This window comes from Solea senegalensis, linkage group LG4 (genome assembly GCF_019176455.1).
Source record: "Solea senegalensis isolate Sse05_10M linkage group LG4, IFAPA_SoseM_1, whole genome shotgun sequence".
NCBI lineage: Eukaryota > Metazoa > Chordata > Actinopteri > Pleuronectiformes > Soleidae > Solea > Solea senegalensis.
In genome coordinates, this window is record NC_058024.1 from 26,285,864 (window position 1) to 26,305,587 (window position 19,724).

The following is a 19,724-nucleotide window of genomic DNA, read 5'->3' on the forward strand; positions in this document are numbered from 1 at the left end:
TTGGTTGTTTTATTTCTCAGGATATTCTGAATCATGTGCTAGAAATTCAGGAGACAAATAATTCTGACAAGGCAGTCTTTTTTTTTAAAAAAAGGCTACATTTTAATTGTACAATTGTCTTACTTGTCTGCATAACTGTGTCTACTTTTCATTGGACTACTTAGTGCGATTAGTATTGTTACTTACAGTTGTGAGAGCATTTTGTCATCATTGAAATGTCCAGGTGATCGAAGCAGATTGGGCACCGAAGCAGATTGTCCACATTCTGTAGGTGAGAGAAAAAAAAAACCACAGGAGTCACTTATCACATTTTCAATAAACAAGTGTCAACTATTTAAACAAAACATGAAATGTTTTCTATTAAATACGTCTATTAAAAGCACGTTAGGTTGGAACACAGCAATGTTCCAGTTAAACTGAGCTGACTGACATGTTTTTAGAATATTCATAGTAGTGGAACAATATTTGACAAATGAAAAATGAGTCTAATAAATGTCTGTACTACACTCGTTCCACTCAAGAAGACGTTGCATGTTACATAAACACAACGTCTTCTCTTTCCTTTCTCCTCTCAAACTGTTGTGCACTCGCTCAACAATGAGAAGCAATTTAATATAAGTTAATAAAATGAGTCGAGGTCACATGACTTATAATGTGTATGTTTGGTTTAACAGTGTTACGTGAACGAGCAGCTACTACATTAGCAACAACAGACACGTAACTCCACTGGATTTCAGTCAGTTCGTTAGCATAACACAAAGCTTACTTTCAGACACTCAAGGCCAGGTGGTAAATCCGCTTCATTCTGAAAGGTCATGTCTACTCATCAAAAAAAAAGCCGCTTTGCTTTGTTACAAAATCCCGAAGCTTTTTCTTTGTGGTTCTGAAGTCTACGGTGTATTCCCGCTCGAGACGATAACGGATGTTATGTCACTGACGACTTCCGCTGACGTAGCTAACTAGCTGAGCTGCTGATCTGTATATTTGCTATCAATAAAGTTTGTTAAAAATAGATAGCGGCTGTACGAAATGAAAAGATGTCTATCTTTAGTTTGTGTTTTTGAAATACTTTGCTGATTGTACGTGGTTTGTCTTTGTCAGTGTTTGGACTGTTTCAAATAAAGAAATAAAGTTTATTTTAAAAAAGATAGATAGATAGATAGATAGATAGATAGATAGATAGATCTTAACTTTTCAATTTGACTTGATAGAGTGATTCTGTGGTCATTTTAAGCATAACAATGATTCAGATTCAGAAAACTTTATTTTGCCCAAGGGTCACTTGAAGGGCACATTGTACTATAACTAGTCCCACGTTGACCATTGGAAAATAGTGGGTTTGACTTGTTTAAGTTGTAGTTATTAATGGTAGACTTACATACAGAATATCTCCACATTTAGGCCAAAGTGGAATAATAAAAAATGTTTATCAAACTGGAAAAAGATTCAAGATTCAAGATTCAAGATTCAAGATTCTTTATTGTCATTATGCAAGCATAACAAAATTTCCTCCCGAGACTCTCAGCAAACATTAAAATACGAATGAACAGAACAGAAAACAAGAAAGGTTATTGCAGGTGAAATGTGCAAAAAGTGAACAGATGATCAAATTGTAAGCACACGTCTGCTGTACAGCAGTTTCTTGATACCTGCTTCTGATTCACCTGGGTTCAGGTGAAGAGATGCCAGGTTTTGGCCACACCTACCCACAAAAAAGGAAAATGAGAGCTTAAAAAAGTTGGTTTTAAAAGTGGCTAAAGTGTCTCATATTACTCTGATTGCAGTCAGGCATCCACATGCTCTATTTTGTTAATAGCACATAATTCTACGTAAGAGACTTTTATTGTATGAAGAGACACCGTCATAAAATTCAATTACACTCAATGACTTTGACAATGACTCACTAATATCAGGCAAACCTTGCAGAACTGTTCTTTTCTTGTGGTAAAGACAAAGTTTGAAGTACGACAGATTTCACAGAGCAACTTATTATAAATGATCAGAAAGTGAGTGTGTGCCGTGGTTGTTGCATTTTACATGATGTTAAAACGTTGCTGGTTCTTTACTTCAGTGTCCTTGCATGACATACTGTACATGGTGAAATGGCTTCTGCTAATGATGCAGTTTTACTGTCAATTTGTATTTTTCTTGATCGGAGGGAAAAGCTGCTTCTTTCAGTCAACATTAGTTTCAACGTAACATAAAGTGGGGCCTGTATGGACAAGAGTACAAAGCACATGTGACAGTAATGAGAGCAGAGATGAAATGATCACACTGAAGTAAGATGCTGCATCTGTGCAGAGACATTTCTGATTTCATTTGATTTCCAAAGAGCTGACGTGTGCCGGCTGACAGCTCGTGGCCTGTGGCAATTACAGTCCTCAACATCACTGTTCATGTGTCATTAAAGAGCCACTGAGTGCTTCACGGCTCTGTACTGTAGAGTTGACTGTTGTTGTTGAGTTCACTGTGTGCAGATCTTACGCTGCCAGTGAAAGGAGAATTCTCAGCCTGTTGGAGTAAGACTGGCCACCAATATAACCTGAACATCATTGACATGCAGTGTTTTCATTTAAGTTTTAAGCACCAACCGAGGGAACATAAGCATTTGTGTTTATAATAGCGTTTTAAAAAGCTTGTGTTAATCAAAATGTGATTAATATTATTAATGAAAACAAACCAGTGCCTATTTAAACATAGATAACTTAATTAAAAATAGATTAGTCTGTGCATTGGAAGACCTTCGAGCCAGTGTGGGATGAAGGGCAGGAATTAGATATTCACCCAGCGAGGAGACACTCAGTTGAAGTATTCAGTTACATAAGAGATTTATCCTTAGATTTATCATTTTTAACAACGATAAGGACGCATACCTATTCTCTATGAGCATTCATAAACCGTAGAAGTAGCCTCGGAAGTCAAGTCAAGTCAATAATACATGCAAATGTGTTTGTGTTGGACCACGTCACATGTCTGCTTGAATGTGATTATTCACTCACGTGAATGTCTAGAGGCATTTTGTGGGATAATTAGATTTTTTTTCCTGGTGGTTTGGACAATGCCACCCCCAGAGCCTCTGGCCTGTTCAATCATTTGTTTCCCAAGCATTAATGACTCTCTCTCTCTGTCTCTACATGCTGCTGCACTGCATTGCCGTGCAACATGGAGACAAGGTTTCGCCCGGAGCAGGACGAGACCACGTTTGTTTGGCATTTATCACAGAAATGTCACAAAAGCTGTCACTTCTGTATGATATTTTTCCATCCATACATCATCCATACATCCATTTTCTACCACTTTATCTTGCACAGGAGACTCGCGGCGGTCGCTGTGCCAATCTCAGCTGACATAGGGCGATGGGTGGGGTCACACCCTGGACAGATGTCCATCACAGGGACACATATCGAGACAAACCAGTCACTCTCACACTCACACCTACGGTCAATTTATTGTATGTTTTGGACTGTGGGAAGAAGCCGGAGAACACCTAACACAATCATCTTTGATCCACTGACAACAGAAATTACATCCCAGAAGCATAAAGTGACACGTCCATGTAGAACGGACGTCTCGCACAAAGTCTGCTTACAGTGCTTCTCAGTCACTTTGGTGCTTTTCTCAGATCAGAATGAACATGGACACGTATCAGCTGCTTTCACACAATTCTCTGCTGCTTTTTTCCTGGAAATGTCTCCTAAATTGAACAATTGCTCTCATGTGAAGTCGAGGAGGTGTATATGCATATATATACTTATGTTCAGTTACAATATGTACTGTTATACTGTTCACGTTTGTTTCTTATGTTTGTTCTAAATAAGCGACTGTAGTGTATTTTTCTTTTGCCCAATGCTGGAGAATTGCACAGACCATATACAGTAAATATGTGAAACGTACATATTCAGTGTCTTGTACTCACTTACTCCCCTAACTACAGCAATGTGTAACTTTACTGTAGTTTTCCAATGACTGTACAAGTAGTGTATAGTGCTGTCTTGAGCATTTTCAGGGTTTAACCCTTTTTATTGGAAAACACTGAGAGAATAAAGTGTTATAATGAAAACTTGATCTTGTTCATAAACGATGGTGTCAACGTGCTTTTGCAGGTTATCCACTAGGTTTTGCAGTTTGCACTACTTGTTTTGAGAAATGCACGAACTGCTGTGCAAATGTTAATAGTGATGTGAGAAAAGCACCAAAGCGACTGAGAAAAACTGTAATATGAGAGGATCTCGGCTGGAGATGGACCGAGCGCTCTACTCTTCCAGCATCCATGGGTTTGGAAAGTACGAGTGTTTAATTACAGGACGCTCAGCCAAGCAGAAATGATATGCTTCTATTAACGAGATGACATGATGCACGGAATGCCTGTGAGACTCTGAATTATGGTGAGGATTAAATCCCCTCAGCAGGTATTTTGTGCTGGATCTGTTTCAATGTGGAATTCTCTAAATGCTCATGTGAGTGCAGAGTTGTGTTACTGAATCTGTGTGTTTAAAGATTATCAGCGGTACACTGTGTGTGTGTGTGTGTGTGTGTGTTTTATGAAATATTGTGAGACTAACCTTGTCATCGAGTTGATATTTCTTCCTTTTTTTAAGGCATCGATAGAACACAGTCTTGATAGGAATGATATGAAATGTACTCGTAAAATTGTTCAGATGAACCCGGAGCTGACTCTTTTTCTCTTGCACCATTAATCAGAACGTCATTGATTATTTCTTGATGCTTTTGTCAAGCTCAGTGACAGAGGTCATGATTAACTCTTGACAGGCAATTATTAAACGACAGACAGACTTTGTAACTTTTACAGATTACCTGCAGTGTTTTCAAGGGATTAAACATCGCTGACAGACATTTTACAACATCCTTCCAGAAGTCTCCAATCTTTGGACATTCCCATAGACAGTGAAATAAAGTACATTTCTCATCCAAACATTAACATCCGGAATGTTAGCAGACGTATATGATGGAGTTATGTACATTCTCATTAACCGTTTATATTGAAGTAACTTAAACCCTGTATTTATTGTCTTTTTTTAGCACGAGCATCGTTCCAGTGGATCACGTCAATCTCTTCTTGTACATCTAGTGATGAAAGGACATAATATTATTGATCATACCTTCATTTTACATTGTCCATGATAGAAACCAAATCATCAGACCCCTGATACAGACAGATAATGCAGAAGGTAGAGCCAGAATGGTGTAATGGGAACATGCTACTGTACACACACCATGAGACAAAAAAAGAGGAGACTGTAGCATGAAGTGTAGCATGTGAACTTAACTCCTGTGATGTAACATCCATCCATCCATTTTCTACCACTTCACTGTGCCAATCTGTGTTCATCTTTGAGTTGAATCAAAAAGGTAGAAGGAGTGTGAAGCCACTTTGTTTCATCTTTGTTTTCTCCTGTTTTCAATTAAGAGCTTTTTGTGGTTTCTGGTTTTCTATTTTGCAGGTAAGATTAAGTTTTGGTTTGTTATTTTGGCATTGATCCTCTCCGGAGATTAATAAAACCGCTACACGTTTGAACAGTATTATTTTGGCTTTTTCTGGAAAGACGAGGTGGAAGACACACAAACACACACACACTCACGTTACCCCTGGTTTCCTAGGCCAGGGACGTAACACGGTGTCACACCCTGGACAATTCGTCAATCCATCCCAGGGACACATACAGAGACAAACAACCACGCCACTCTCACACCCTATAGTCATTTTAGAGTGTCCAATTTGACCTAATCCTCATGTTGCTTGTTCTCGGGCTGTGGGAAGAACCCGGAGAACCCGGAGAACACCAACACACAAACTCCATGCAGAAAGGCCCTTGTTCTAACCGGGGATTGAACGCAGGTCTTCTTGCTACAAAGGCAAGAGTGCAAACCACTACACCAACCGTGTGGCCCCTGGGATATAAGTGCAAGATTCATACTCAAATGTTTCCAAAAACTTTTTCTATGAGGAGCCGCATTCAAGCCATTGTGACCCAATTCACACACTGTGTTAGGAGCAAATGTGTGCAGCATTTAATGCATCTGACATATTTGGAGACGTGAACCATGAGTTCATGCATCTTATTTAAAACGTACACACAATCTTAACCAACTACTGTACAAAATACAGCAAATTTCAACAAGCAACCACACGTGTGTGTGTGTGTGTGTGTGTGTGTGTGTGTGTGTGTCTCTGGGAACGACTGCTGCGTGACCTTTGTGGTCCTCGATGCCCCGAAACATGGCATCAAAGGTCTGCACTGTGCTTTGATCTATCAGCGTTATCTCCTGCATATTTCCGTCTAATGAGGCTCGTTCTTACCTCGCGTCACTTATACAATCTGTAGGTTGTTACAGTGCAGCGACTGTGAGCTTGAATTCCACAAAGTCTTGTATGGTATTTATGAAGCCTGCAGTCATGTTACAACAATTACATGTCTATAGTTTTCACTGTAATGGGCTATTACGTGAATAAATGACAATAGTTAATACATTAACTATAGTGAATCAATGAAGTTATCAATACTGAGACAGTCGGGGCCATGAGGTGAAAGTTAACTCTAACTAACTGCATTATTTAATGCACATTTTCTTTTCTTTTACAACAAATGAACACAAGAGTGATTGTTGCTGTCCATCCATTCATCCATCCAACCATCCATCCATCCATCCATCCTGAATACAAACATGTTCCACTGAGATCCCCGAGCTTTAAGAGACATTCATGTGTTTGTTGTCAGGAGTGATGTGTATTGTTGTGCGCTCGTGTATGGATTTGTGTGTCCTTGTGTGCTCGTATAACACATTTGTGCAAGAAAAATGAAAGGACCAGCGAGACTTGTACCTGACACACATGTAGGTGTTCAGCTCTATTCTCACTAAGGCAAATCACAATGTTGCTTGTTTCATAGAAATACAGCAGTAATCCAGATGTTCAGATCTCATATTTGTCAGAAAATGAGGAGAAATGAGAGGATTTGAGGGATTTCTGCTGATCACTGTGTGACATATTGATTCAGGCAAAATGTGGAAAAATGTTCTCGTCTTTTCAAAGTTTCTTTCCTTGTGGCGACGTCTTGACGTCTTGATTTGGTCGAGCTTTCCCTCAACCTGAAGTGTTTCACTGACGTTACTGAAATTAAGCAAATAATCAGACTATGGTAAGATTTAAATGAAGTTTTCCATCATGCAAAAGTATGGAAGTGCATTAGGGTAAGAAAAACAAAATAAAAAAAACAGCAAGAGTTCTAAAATTAAAGTCTGAATTCTGAGATTAAAGTCAGAATTCTGAAGAAAAAAAAGGTCAGAATTCCATGAAAATAAGTCTGAATTCTAAGATTCTAAGAGTCAATTCTGAGGAAAAGAGTGAGAAGTCTGAGATTAAAGTCAGAGTTCTGAGATTAAAGTGAGAATTCTAAGATTAAAGTCAGATTTCTGTGGGGAAAAGTCTGAATTCTTAGATTACAGTCAGAATTCTGAGGAAATAAGTCAAAATTCTGAGATTAATGTCAGAATTCTGAGACTAGAGTCAGAATTCTAAGGAAAAAAAAGTCTGAATTCTAAAAAAAAACCCAGAATTTTCACTTAATCTCAGAATTCATGCTGTTTTATTTTATTTTGATACTCTTCCGTACAAAAGCTAATGTAAATGTTTGGTTACCTTTTAATTAGGGTGATTAAGTGTTTTTGATCGTCCTGATATCACCACACTGACACTGTTGTTGACGACTGACCGAATGTAAATGTATAAAAGTGGATGTGGTTTTCTGTCATCACACATTACGTCTCACTAATGTATGGTAATTGTTCCCATAATATGGACGAAGACACTCGGAATAAATAAATAAATCATGATTGTTTACGTTGTTTTACTCTGATGATGGGAATTAATGATTGACGGTGAGTCAGCGGTGCTCAGGGGGCGTTTCATTTTAAAAAAGGTATGATAATGTTGTTTGTCAAGACTCTCACAAAGAAATGATTCTTAATAATAATGTGAGCCACAGAGAGAGCTTATGCAACATATCTGTCCTTATTCTACAGAGGCTCAACAACTGTTGTTTTAACATAATCTAATCTTTTTATACTTAGCGACCTTTCCATACTTCACTCAAAGTTTTGTCATCCTTGTTTTTTTTATGGTCCAAGGTTGTGGTTCTGTCGTGTGTTTTAAAATCATAAAGACAAAACAAGGAGAATTCAAGGATGTGCTTATACTCAGTACACGATAATGATGCAAATTGTGAGGTTGATGGCAAATCCATCTTCTGACTCATCGATACAAGTGTGTGTGTGTGTGTGTGTCTTCGTCACTGTGATTAGTAAAACACTTAACAAAGAGCATTTTCGCTGCTTTTTCCAATTACTCTGTTTAACCCTTCGTGTTTAAAGTGACTTACAATAAGTGCATTTCAACATTTGGGTACAAACTAAAGCTAGAAGTAAGTAAGTGATTCAAGTTAACCAAACTATAAAATGCTTGTCATGCTGTTAGTGCGATGTACAAGGAAGTGCCTTTGTTTTTGTTTCTTTGTCGTCGCTGTTGTCTGAGTTGACGTCGAGTCGAAAGAGACGTGTGCAGGTCATGTGTCGTCACATGTTCAGGCTTTTAAAAAATGCGTCGTTGAGTCAAAGTTATGATTCATTTTATATCACATTTTCAGTCTTTTTTTTCTTTTCTTTTTGTTCATAAAAACGAGCCGGGTGAACTTTGAACTGTGACGTGTTTGACAAATTTCACCAATTCAATCCAATTGAAAACATTTTGAGTACTTTCTTTGCTCAGGTGAGTTTAAATAGTTGGTGAAAATTATATTTTCTGTATACTATACTGTATGTTTAACCCTTAGAACACAGAGCATTGTTGCTGCTTGTTTCCATGACTATGTTTAAACATACAGTATATACAGAATGTGCAACACTGAGTGTCTTATGTCCTTTTTTTTAGCACAACTTATGGGCAAAATATCATTTTCACCAACTTTATAAACACACCTGAGTAAAAAAAGGACTCAAAAATACTAACTACTAACTACTACTAATAACTTTGACTCGACACCACATAAGAAGGCACAATTTTAAAGCCTGAATATGTGACCTATAACCACACACCCAGGATGTCCATATAAGGAGTTGTGGATTATTCCCACAGTAAATGACCAACTTTTTTTCTTTCTCTTTCTTTAAAATTCAAATGACTGTGTTTTGCATTAAATATATTGTTTTGATTTCTTCAGACATTTTCTTGTGAAAACTGTCGCTGAATCGTCACATTATTAGATCTCAGGTAGATTTGTTTAACGTTTCCGCGTCAGAGGTCCACAAATCTATACACACACACACACACACAACACTTTTAAATTTCACCCCCACTTCCAGTCATGTTTTTCCAGGTGAAACTAATTAAATTGAGCTCTGTATGTGCGACCGGTTGATGTTAAACACTCTCTGACTCAAACCAACGGAGGAGAAAGCCAATTTCATAGCACAGGGAGATGTAATCATGTCATTTATGCTAAAACTGGCTTCTGTCTGTCGTCAACAGTGAATTCCAAACACCTGAGAGAGTAATCAACCCGATGCTCACTACAAATTAAACATGGAGAATTAAATAAACATGGAATCTTTTCCTGCCGCTGTTTCTCCATCATGTGGCCACACGTTGAATTACACACGCTCTCGACTATCATGTTGAGTTTTCCCTTATCATTGATTGGAAAACTTAAACATTCATTATTGTACGTGTTCTTTTAAAGGTGCAAATCATTCATATCCTGTACTGCAGTGTAACTTCCCTTTTATTTTTATTTTATTTATATTTATATATAAGTGCAGCTCATTTCTCTGACTGTACCTCGACTGTGAATTTGTTTGGATTTCTTTGTTGTTGAATAAAAAGTGTTTCTCAATCAATGTTGCCTCATTATGAATGTGGGCAAATTAAAAAAAAGGCCTCCCATTAGTTCCATTTATACAAATACAACTGTGTCATATTCTATAACACGACCAAATAGCTTTTAAGTGAATTCTTTTTACTTTGTTAACCCTTAGAACACAGAGTATTTTTATATCACTATATTTAAACATACAGTATATATACAGAGACTATAAGAATGTGTAATATAGAGTGTCTCATATCCTTTATTTCATGACACAACTGAGGCAATGTGATGTGAAATATAAAATGAATCTTAACACATTTTTTAACCCTAAGTGCTCACATGGCACGGATCTGTGCCGCAGACGCACCTGTGGGAATAATACACAACTCCTTATATGGACATCCTGGGGGTGTGTGTGTTTATCGGTCACATATTCAGGCTTTAAAAATGTTTAGATCGCATTTTAGTTGTGATATAAAGTCTACAAAATAGACGTGTTTTTCTTTTTGTTCGTAAAAACAAAAAAAGGTTGTAGCATTTTTGCTACTTTTGTCCCATGATTATATTTAAAAATACAGTAAATATACAGAAACTATAAGAATGTGCAATATAGAGTGTCTAATATCCTTTAATTTTCACCAACTAAACAATCAGATTGATTTTGTGAATTTGTCACAGGTCAAAGTTCACTTGGCTCGTTTTTATGAACAAAAAGAAAAGAAAAACTGTCTAATTTTGTGACTTCTGCACAATTATTGCTACTTTATATCACAACTAAAAATGTGATATAAAATTAATCATAACTTTGACTCAACATATAAGAAGACGACAAAAAAACACATTTTTAAAGCCTGAATATGTGACCTATAAACACACACCCAGGATGTCCATATAAGGAGTTAAACACAGCTTTTATAATTTTATGATCATTCTCAGTCTTACGGAGTTAAAGAAATCCACATGACAGAACAATAACGGTTTTTTTTGATTATTTATTTGGACATGGAGGCGTTCAACATCCAGTCAGTGGTATGGTGTACGTTACATCACAGGGTTTCAACCTACCAGACACTCATCAACAGACGGAATCACTAGACGAACAATTAAAGAGAAGGTAAACAGTGACTCACTCTGCTCCGACACAGCGTGACAGGGACTCTCTCACTGCAATGTCTCTCTCCTCTTTTCTTTTTTTTTGTTAATATTTCTATATAACATCGACCTCAGATCTTCTCGTGTTAGCAGACAGACAGTGTTACAGCATACATTCCAGAGAAGAAGAAGGTCCATGTAACATCACATGTAGGGGACAAGGAGAGTGCACCATCAGAGCGGCCATAGAATCCACGTGTCCATCAGTCCTGCCTCTGCCAATGATCGATAACCGCAACGGTTTCTTCTTAGAGAGAGGAGGAGGAGGAGGAGGAGGAGGAGGAGGAGGAGATAAATGACAGGAGATACAGCTCAACCACAGCACAGGCAGTTAGTTCACAGAGGGAAAAAAAACAAACAACAAAAAGGGGGAGAAATAATGTGAGATGACCCTACTGTAACCTGACCAGTAGATTGTGTACAGTAGTTTTATTTTTATGTGACTCGTATATTCTTCACGTGAGAATGGAACGTCTGCGCTCGACACGGTCAGTACAAAGTAAAGATTTAAACAAAGCAATTCAACAACCAACAACAGCACATGACAAGTTAAAAAAGTAAATATAAAAAAGTACAATAAAAAATGATGCCGTGCACGAAAGGCACTCAAAATGTTCCCGCTCCTCTATAAATTAAAAAAACAGTCTAATTATTTATATGTATATATATATACACACACATACATATATGTATATATATATACATATACATATATGTATATGTATACAGATATATCTATATATCATGACATTGTGTGCTTTCTTCATATTTTGAGGATTTTTAAGAAGAAACTACAATAATATGCCAACATAAGCTCTGTGGGTGTCCGGCGCAATACCAGCCACAACCAGCAGATGGTGTGGCTGCACCGTGTGACTTTAAAATGCTGCGTTGCCTCCCTTGTTCCCCACACACACACACACGCACACACACACAGATCAGAATATTATCTGTTAACAGCAGTTTGCTCAGTTCAAGCACGTCGTTAGTTATTTTTAGCAACTGCTACGCGTGGCTAAATTCATCGTTCCACAGAACCCATGAAGTCCAATACTGAAAATGATTGTGCATTTTTTTTTAACAAGGCAAGGCACCAAGCACACAGCCATAGAATAATAACATGGGTTGACACATGCACAGATTAGGCCGTTTGGGATGCAGATTACAATGTTGAGAGGTGGAGGAGCTGAACACTCTGAATGCTCCCATTTAGTTTCGCCGTCGGTGCGAAAAATGAATTCAGAGAATCCAAGAAAGAACTTTCTTACTTTGAAAGAGGAACTGTCATTTCGCTGTTTAAGCAACAATAAAAAACACCCAGATCAATCTTCACTGGGAAGCGTTAACCCACGTGGTCAAACAGGAAATAGATTTATCTGTTCCACATCCATCAGTTTCTCTACAGATGTTTTGAAACTGTGAGACGACGTTGGCGGTTTCCTTACACGTGTCGTTCATACGAACCCTTTTGCCTTTTGTGTATCAGCCTGTACAGATTAACACTAGCTATAGATTATGTACAGGTTTAACACGGGAACTTGACGCATCAGTTCATTTTTCATATACGTGTAAAATCCTCAGTTTACTCTGTGAAGGTCGTCGTTAGACTTCACAGATACTTGATCTTACAGAGTCAACGGGAGGACGTCAGACAACATCTGCACTACCAACACACACACACACACGCGTGGCATATTTAAAAAAAAACAAAAAAAAAACACTGTAAGGACCTGATTTTTTACTTTTTCTAACTGGAACTTGGGATTTTTTTTTACTGCACAAACTAAGAAAACATTTTCCCCCTTTGAACGACACAGATCTTCAGTTTCCTTTTGTTTTCAGTCCTAACCCTGCATGCAGACGTGTATACTCTAATGTCACCATGTCGTTAACGTTGCTTGAGTTATAGTACAAACAGGACGCGCATGGTGGCAAATTCAAGTAAGTTAGTATGTACAGACAGACAGACAGACAGACGGACGGACAGACAGACGGACGTAAAAGGCCTTGAGAAACCTCGGCGATAAATAAATATGCTCTTTCTTGACTGAGTGTGGACCCTGTTCCCGGTGAGGTTGGACTGAACCATGACCAGGACAGCAGCGAGTGCTGGGTTTTTAACACAAGTATTGCTTCACTTGCATTCACCGCGTCTCTGAATCTGAGGACGCGGCGGACAGACAGAGTTCCGTTGAAAGTGAGGTAAACTGAAATGCTCAAAATCAAGTTTCAAAGAGAGCTGAGATTTCACGCTGTCGCAACTCTACAGCTTCTCCCGCCGCTATCGCCATGGCAACATCTTGTAGGCTCACTTCAGGAGCTTCCTGAATATGAATGAAGTCAGGCAGAAAACAGGGGAGGGGGAAATATTTCTATCTGCTTCTTTAACACATCAGTCATCACCTTTGCTACATGGTACCAGATTTATCCGCAGCATCGCCGGGCGCGTTCACATTAGAAGCAGTCGCCGTATTGTTACTCGGGAACATCTTCTCCGTGGGAGTCACGGCGGGACTGCCGACGCCCGAGGAGCTGGAGCTGCTGGAGCGGTGCGCCGTCGGAGGAGGACGCACCGGCCGCATGGGAGGGGGGCGGAGCTGCGCGCCGGCCAGGCGGGCGGAGAGCGCCGGTTTGAAGGTGGTCATCATCTCAGAGGTGGAGCTGCTGCTGCGGCGCATGGCCGCGTCCGGATCGCGGATCATGATGGTGTGCAGTGGGCTGCCGGGCTCCGAGCTGACCGGGTTCTTCATGGGCTCCAGGGTGTCCAAGACCACGTCGGGAGCCTGCTTCGCGGTGTTCTGTCGCTCCAGCTCACGTAGCTCATGGAGCGCTGTGGTCATCGTCTTCTCTATGTCCTAAACGAGAGAGGAACAAGCAGGTCAACACAGTATATACTGTATATACATGTATATATATATATATATATATATATATATATAAATATATATATATATATATATATGTATATATATGTATATATATATTTATACATATATATGTATATATATATATATATATATATTTATTTATTTTTTATTTCACCTTTATTTAACCAGGAAAATCCCACTGAGATTAAGAACCTCTTTTTCAAGTCGAGTCCTGGCCATGATAGTCAGCAGCAAATACAAAACACTCAGCAGTTACAAATTTAAACAGTTCGAACACTTTTTTTCCAGGTCTGATTTTACGAGATTTTTTTTCCAGAATCCAGATTAAAATAACAAGCACATGGTGTGTGTTTGGTTTTGAAAGCGTTGGATGAAATGAACTCAGTTGGTTTCCAGTCTTTCTGCAACATTATTCCATGGGTCACAGCCGAGAGTATAACTCACAATGGTGTGTCGACACTTATTTATAATAAACCTCAGGGACGCACAGTGAGACACTGAGCAGAAGCATTCATTATACAAAAGATCTCCATAATCCAACACTGACAAAAAGAGCCATTTCAGCTTCTTCACAAGTTTCTCCACATGCGGCTTAAAGGAGAGGGAGTCGTCAATTAAGACACTCAAGTATTTAGACATGTGAACCACCTCGAGAGTGGACACAAAGTGAATCTTACTGCATTTAAATATGACATTTAAACCCACAAACCAATGTTTGAAAGAACTCGCCGTGTTAAACCTGCTTCGTTGCACTTCACTGACAGACTTGAAGAGGCTGCGCTTCATTCACCTCACGAACAGAACGCTACTCCTGCCATTTGTTCTTCAAAGTGAACATTTTCATTCGAGCTCCAGCCGAGGAGCGAACAGAACATTGAGTTGGACTGTGTGTGGACACAACGCTGGCGGTGAATGAGTGATGAGGAGTTTGTTATTCTATTCCACGCCTCTGTGTCCTTGAGGTGTGTCTGTCACCCAGCTGCAGCCCGGCCCTGACATTTACTGCAGGTCCCAGCTGCTGCTCTCAGACTGACAGCTACAGCAGCGGGGGGGCGGAGCGGCTCAGTGCCACCAAACCTCCCCAATATGCTCACGTGCTATAATTGTCTTTCATTGCATAACTGTCTGGTGCTAACAACACGCAACCAACAGAAAATGGAAAACTGTATAAAGACACTATTTTCCTTTACAGCGCAACATGCAATACCTCGTTTAATTCCCACACTTTTATTGCGATGTCTATACATTCTCTGGAGTTATCAGAAAGTTTATCAGATGTCGGAATATTGACGATCTCATGACGACCTCATGACGACCTCTTACCTCAGCGAGGGCCTCAGTCTCCAGTGATTTGTGGTCCCCGAGGCTGCTGTGACGAGTGGCTCCTGGCACTGGTCTCAGTGGGTGGCCCTCGGGATAAGCCTTCCTCTCCAGGTAGTTGATGCTCCCCGCACTGCCGAAGGTACCGAGGCGCCGCTTCTCTGGGCTCTCGATGCGAGCCTTGCTTATGGACATCTTGTGGGGGCTGCTGGGACAGGCCGCGGCCCGCGGCGGGGTGTCCGTCACTCGAGTGGGACTGTGCGCGTCCGCACCGCTGCGGTGACGCGGGACGGCGGCTCCGTCGGATCGTAACCGTACCCTGTTATCAGCAAACAGCAGACTTTGTAATAGTGCACACTGTTTAAAAGAACACACACACACACACACACACACATTAAGGACACATGCCTCCCCATGACTCCTCCGAAGTTGTAATCTGATGATTGTTCACATGGTGATGGGACATCATTCTTAGTCGAGCCCTTATCGTCCAGCAGTGGTCCACTACTGGCCTCGCTGTCTGCTTTCTGGCTCAGGTTATCTGAGAATGCGTCGTCACTGAGAGAGCACAGACACAGTTAGTGAACATTTCACACGCACTTCTACAACTCTTGTAACTTTTAGACTTTTATTTATATATTTATTTATAACTTTTATTGTAACATTTTAACTGTTATTTTTTTCATATTGTTTGCTTACAGTTTTCTTTCCTGTTTTTAAGTCTAAATGTTGTATATTTGCATTATTTTTACATATATTTATATACATATACACTTATTTATTGGGTCATAGTTTACAGTAACTTCCTCAAAATTCACTGCTGTGTTTTCTGTGCAATGACAATAAAAGGAAGTCTAAGTCTAACTTACGTTTACATCGAAGCATTTAGCAGACGCTACAAACGAGGAATAAGCTACAGAGAAGGAAATCCACTAGATCGGAGCAGTGGACTGACAAGTGCTAGGACAGAAGGGTCTTCAAGAGCTGCTTAAACACAGACAGAGACGGTAGGTCATTCCATCAGCGTGGAACGACACACGGAAAGAGGGTGGATTGTCTTGTGTGGGGTGAGACAATCCTTTGATGAATGGAGCAGTTGAGGTGTAACAAGAGCCTTTATGAGAGCATTTAAGTAGGTGGGAGCAGACCTGTGAAGCACTTTGTAGGCTAGCATCAGTGGTAGCTAAGGGTAGCTGAGGGGTGACTTATCAGATTACTGTCTATTAATGTATATACTCCTATATATATACATATATATATAGATATATATATATATATCTATATATGTATATATATACACACATATATATATATATATATATTTATATATGTGTGTATATATATACATATATATATATATATATATATATATATAAATAAATATATATATATATATATATATATATATATATATGTATATATATATATATATATATATATATATATATATATATATATATATATATATATATATATATATATATATATATATGTATGTATATATACTCCTATACTCCTATATAATATATTATATTGTATTTGTTGATGTTATTATTCTCTGTCATGTCCACAGCAGCAGGGACAGGAAGTGTTAATCCCATCAAACTGCAGAATGAGCAGTGTATTTAAATCTGTGGGAGGACGTTACGATCAGTGACACACATCCAAACACACTCTGTCGCTACTCACAGGTCCTGAACGACGATGTACTGGTGTGGAATGAGACCATCGACGCCATTGTGACGTCCCTCCCACCAGTCCTCTGACGCCCTGTGATACAGAAGAAGAGACGCTCCCTTCTTGAAGGACAACTCCCTGGGAGTGCGTCCCACATAGTCAAACTTGGCAATGGCCTCGATCTGTTCGACCTCTGAAAGACACAAGAATAATTTGACACTGGTCATATTAGTAAGTACACAGAGTAATAAAACACTTTAAACTTAAGAGAGTTTAAGTCCATGTTAGAGTCCTGTGTGAACATACTAACATTACACGTCACAAACACTATATTATTTAATTGTAGCAGGAATAATGACTAAGGAACGACTGTATGACAAGCAGTTTTTACGGTTTAAAAAGTGTGTGTGTGTGAAAACATGTCAAGAGCAAAGGTATTGAATCATAGTGTATTTAATTTTGACAACAAGCAGAAGTCGTCATTGTAAAAGCAGCGTCAAACAGCTCTCAGCAAGAAAAACAAACATTTAAAGACAAATCCCTGTGAATATTACGTATGTGTGCGAACATGTGAAGGAAGACAAACCGCAGCTATGTTTGAATTAGATTTGAATTATTAAACCAAAATGGGCATTTGAATATTCAATTGTATTATTTGTGGAATATTCACAGTGCATGAGACCTAGTGAGGGTATCGCAGGGTTCAAAGTGTGCTGAGCTTTTGAGGAGCAGCTTCAAGATGCATTCAAGAAACCTCATCACAAGAAGTCCATGTGATAATAGATGCACCATGAACAAGGCAGGCATTGCTAATATACCTTAATATAGGTCACAGTAACTGATTTACTTTTTATAATCAAGCGAATCATTGGATAGTCCAATCCAACACAATACACAGACATGACAAAATGAAAATGTAAAAAAACTGAGTTAAAAGACAAAGAGAAAAAATGTCTGATGTGCAAAGACAAGTCATTCCACAGTTTCCACAGCAACAGAAAAAGCGCGGTCACCTCTGAGTTCCCTCTTTGTCTAAGGGACGACGAACAGCGACCTGAGAGAGCGTGAGTGAGCGTGTGCGACTGAAGCAGGTCACACACATACTGATCTGACATGTGCTCACGTAGCCCCAGTGGCCTAATGGATAAGGCACTGGCCTCCTAAGCCAGGGATTGTGGGTTCGAGTCCCATCTGGGGTGAATGCATTATTGTTTTTAGGCCACACAATGGAGTCTGCCACCGCAGCAAGAAATGTACACATGTGTTCTGTGTGTGCAAGGGTTCTCCAGGTTCTCCAGGTTCCTCCCATGGTGCACAAACACGCAGAGGTGAATTGTTGTTGATAGAAAATCACTGAATACTCATGCCAATCCATCCATCGTCTGGAGGGGGAGCTGTGCCAATCTCAGCTGACACAGGGCGACAGTCTCATGCCAATCCTTAATTCCTATATAAACAATGTTTTTCTTCCATGAGAATGAAATATTACCAGACAACACAGACTAACGTGTCAAATACAACTGTCAGCATTAAGGGAAGAGAGAGAGCAGAAGCTACAGCAGGCAATCAGCCTTTGTGACGTTTTAAGTGCGTACTTATGTATTCAAAGCTCAGGGAAGAGATGAGGAAAACTCTGCACAAAGGGAGAACAGCTGACTAACAGTGAACAAGGAGAGAACAGTTGCTACTCAAACATCATCATCATCATCTTCAGCTCAGTGTGTTCGCGTGGCAACATTTCCTGACACTAACGCACTAAACTCAGTGCACAGCTGCACAACGCTAATGGGAATGTGATTGGATTTAATGCAGAGTATTATAAACGGTGGAGCCTCAGAGGTTAAGTGGTCAGATATTCAGGGAGGAGCCGGAATATCTGCACACAGTCCACACGAGCCTTGTAAACACTGGTGAAATCCCTACAAGTATAAAACTGTACGTGTTATTATTGTTCAATCTGCAGTTTTAGTTAAGAGTGTGTCAGTTAGTGACCGGGGCAACATTCACAACGCTCAGGGAATCAATGCACTCAGAGAACCAGGCCACAGAACAACCACAATAAAATGAGACGTACAGACCTTCATCACTGGTGTGTGGTTCAGTGCCGTTATCGGCCTCGTCGATAGTTCCCGGTTCACTGTGAGGACTGTCACTGCAGGAGAACATGGAGAAAGAAGAAGAAGAAGAAGAAGAAGAAGAAGAAGAAGAAGAAGAAGAAGAAGAAGAAGTGTCAGGCAGACACGTGAAGATATCTGAGCATGGAAAAATAACAACTCAATGTGCTTTATATTAAACAAACATTTAACAGTGAGAAGTGGAAACAAATAATAGAAAAACAAACAATTTGAGAAATAAAAATAAAAACCAAGTACAGAAAAACAGAAAAAAAGAGAAATTAATTAAAGGTCACGAATCTCCTATAATGACTCTTTTCTACTATGGTCCCAGCTCAGCTCACCACGGCACGGTTTAGGTTTAGGTTGATTTTCCACTACAAAAATAGTATCTAATCAACACACACACACACACACTAGTGACTTGTAAAGCAGTTGCTTTCAGTGGAACTGAATCATTAGAATCAGTTCATTAGAATCATTAGTTCAGTTCTTCCTCCATGACCGGAGCAAAGACTCGGTCTGACACTGGACTGAAACACAGCGTCAGGGTTTGTGAAACACACCAGACTCCTCTGTTAAATATTGAGATTTTAGACATTTCCCTGGTAATTATTGGAGATTAACCCACGTTTTTTAGGATTGTTAAGTCTTTTTAACTGATCTACAGTTCGGCTTTGATTCGCCACAGCTCA

General features: G+C 39.4%; 2 protein-coding genes and 1 non-coding gene across 4 annotated transcripts in view; 1 reads left to right on the forward strand and 2 right to left on the reverse strand.

Moving 5' to 3' along the window:
* The window catches only part of rad18 (RAD18 E3 ubiquitin protein ligase), a 28,989-nt gene extending 28,068 nt beyond the window's left edge, over positions 1 to 921 (reverse strand). The window contains exons 1-2 of the mRNA XM_044022983.1: positions 767 to 921; positions 187 to 265 (exon numbers count right to left, since the gene is read on the reverse strand). Coding sequence (XP_043878918.1) covers positions 187 to 265; positions 767 to 817 — 130 coding nt within the window. The 5' untranslated portion in view covers positions 818 to 921. The remainder of the gene's footprint in view (positions 1 to 186; positions 266 to 766) is intronic.
* A 10,434-nt stretch (positions 922 to 11,355) lies between these two features.
* The window catches only part of srgap3 (SLIT-ROBO Rho GTPase activating protein 3), a 63,640-nt gene continuing 55,271 nt past the window's right edge, over positions 11,356 to 19,724 (reverse strand). For both annotated transcript variants that reach the window (XM_044023400.1, XM_044023401.1), the window contains exons 18-22: positions 18,994 to 19,067; positions 16,928 to 17,108; positions 15,647 to 15,796; positions 15,242 to 15,557; positions 11,356 to 13,885 (exon numbers count right to left, since the gene is read on the reverse strand). In XM_044023400.1, the coding sequence (XP_043879335.1) occupies positions 13,439 to 13,885; positions 15,242 to 15,557; positions 15,647 to 15,796; positions 16,928 to 17,108; positions 18,994 to 19,067 (1,168 nt within the window). In that variant the 3' untranslated portion in view covers positions 11,356 to 13,438. The remainder of the gene's footprint in view (positions 13,886 to 15,241; positions 15,558 to 15,646; positions 15,797 to 16,927; positions 17,109 to 18,993; positions 19,068 to 19,724) is intronic.
* Positions 18,042 to 18,114, forward strand: trnar-ccu. Its single transcript has one exon. It is a non-coding gene; the product is annotated as a tRNA-Arg (tRNA).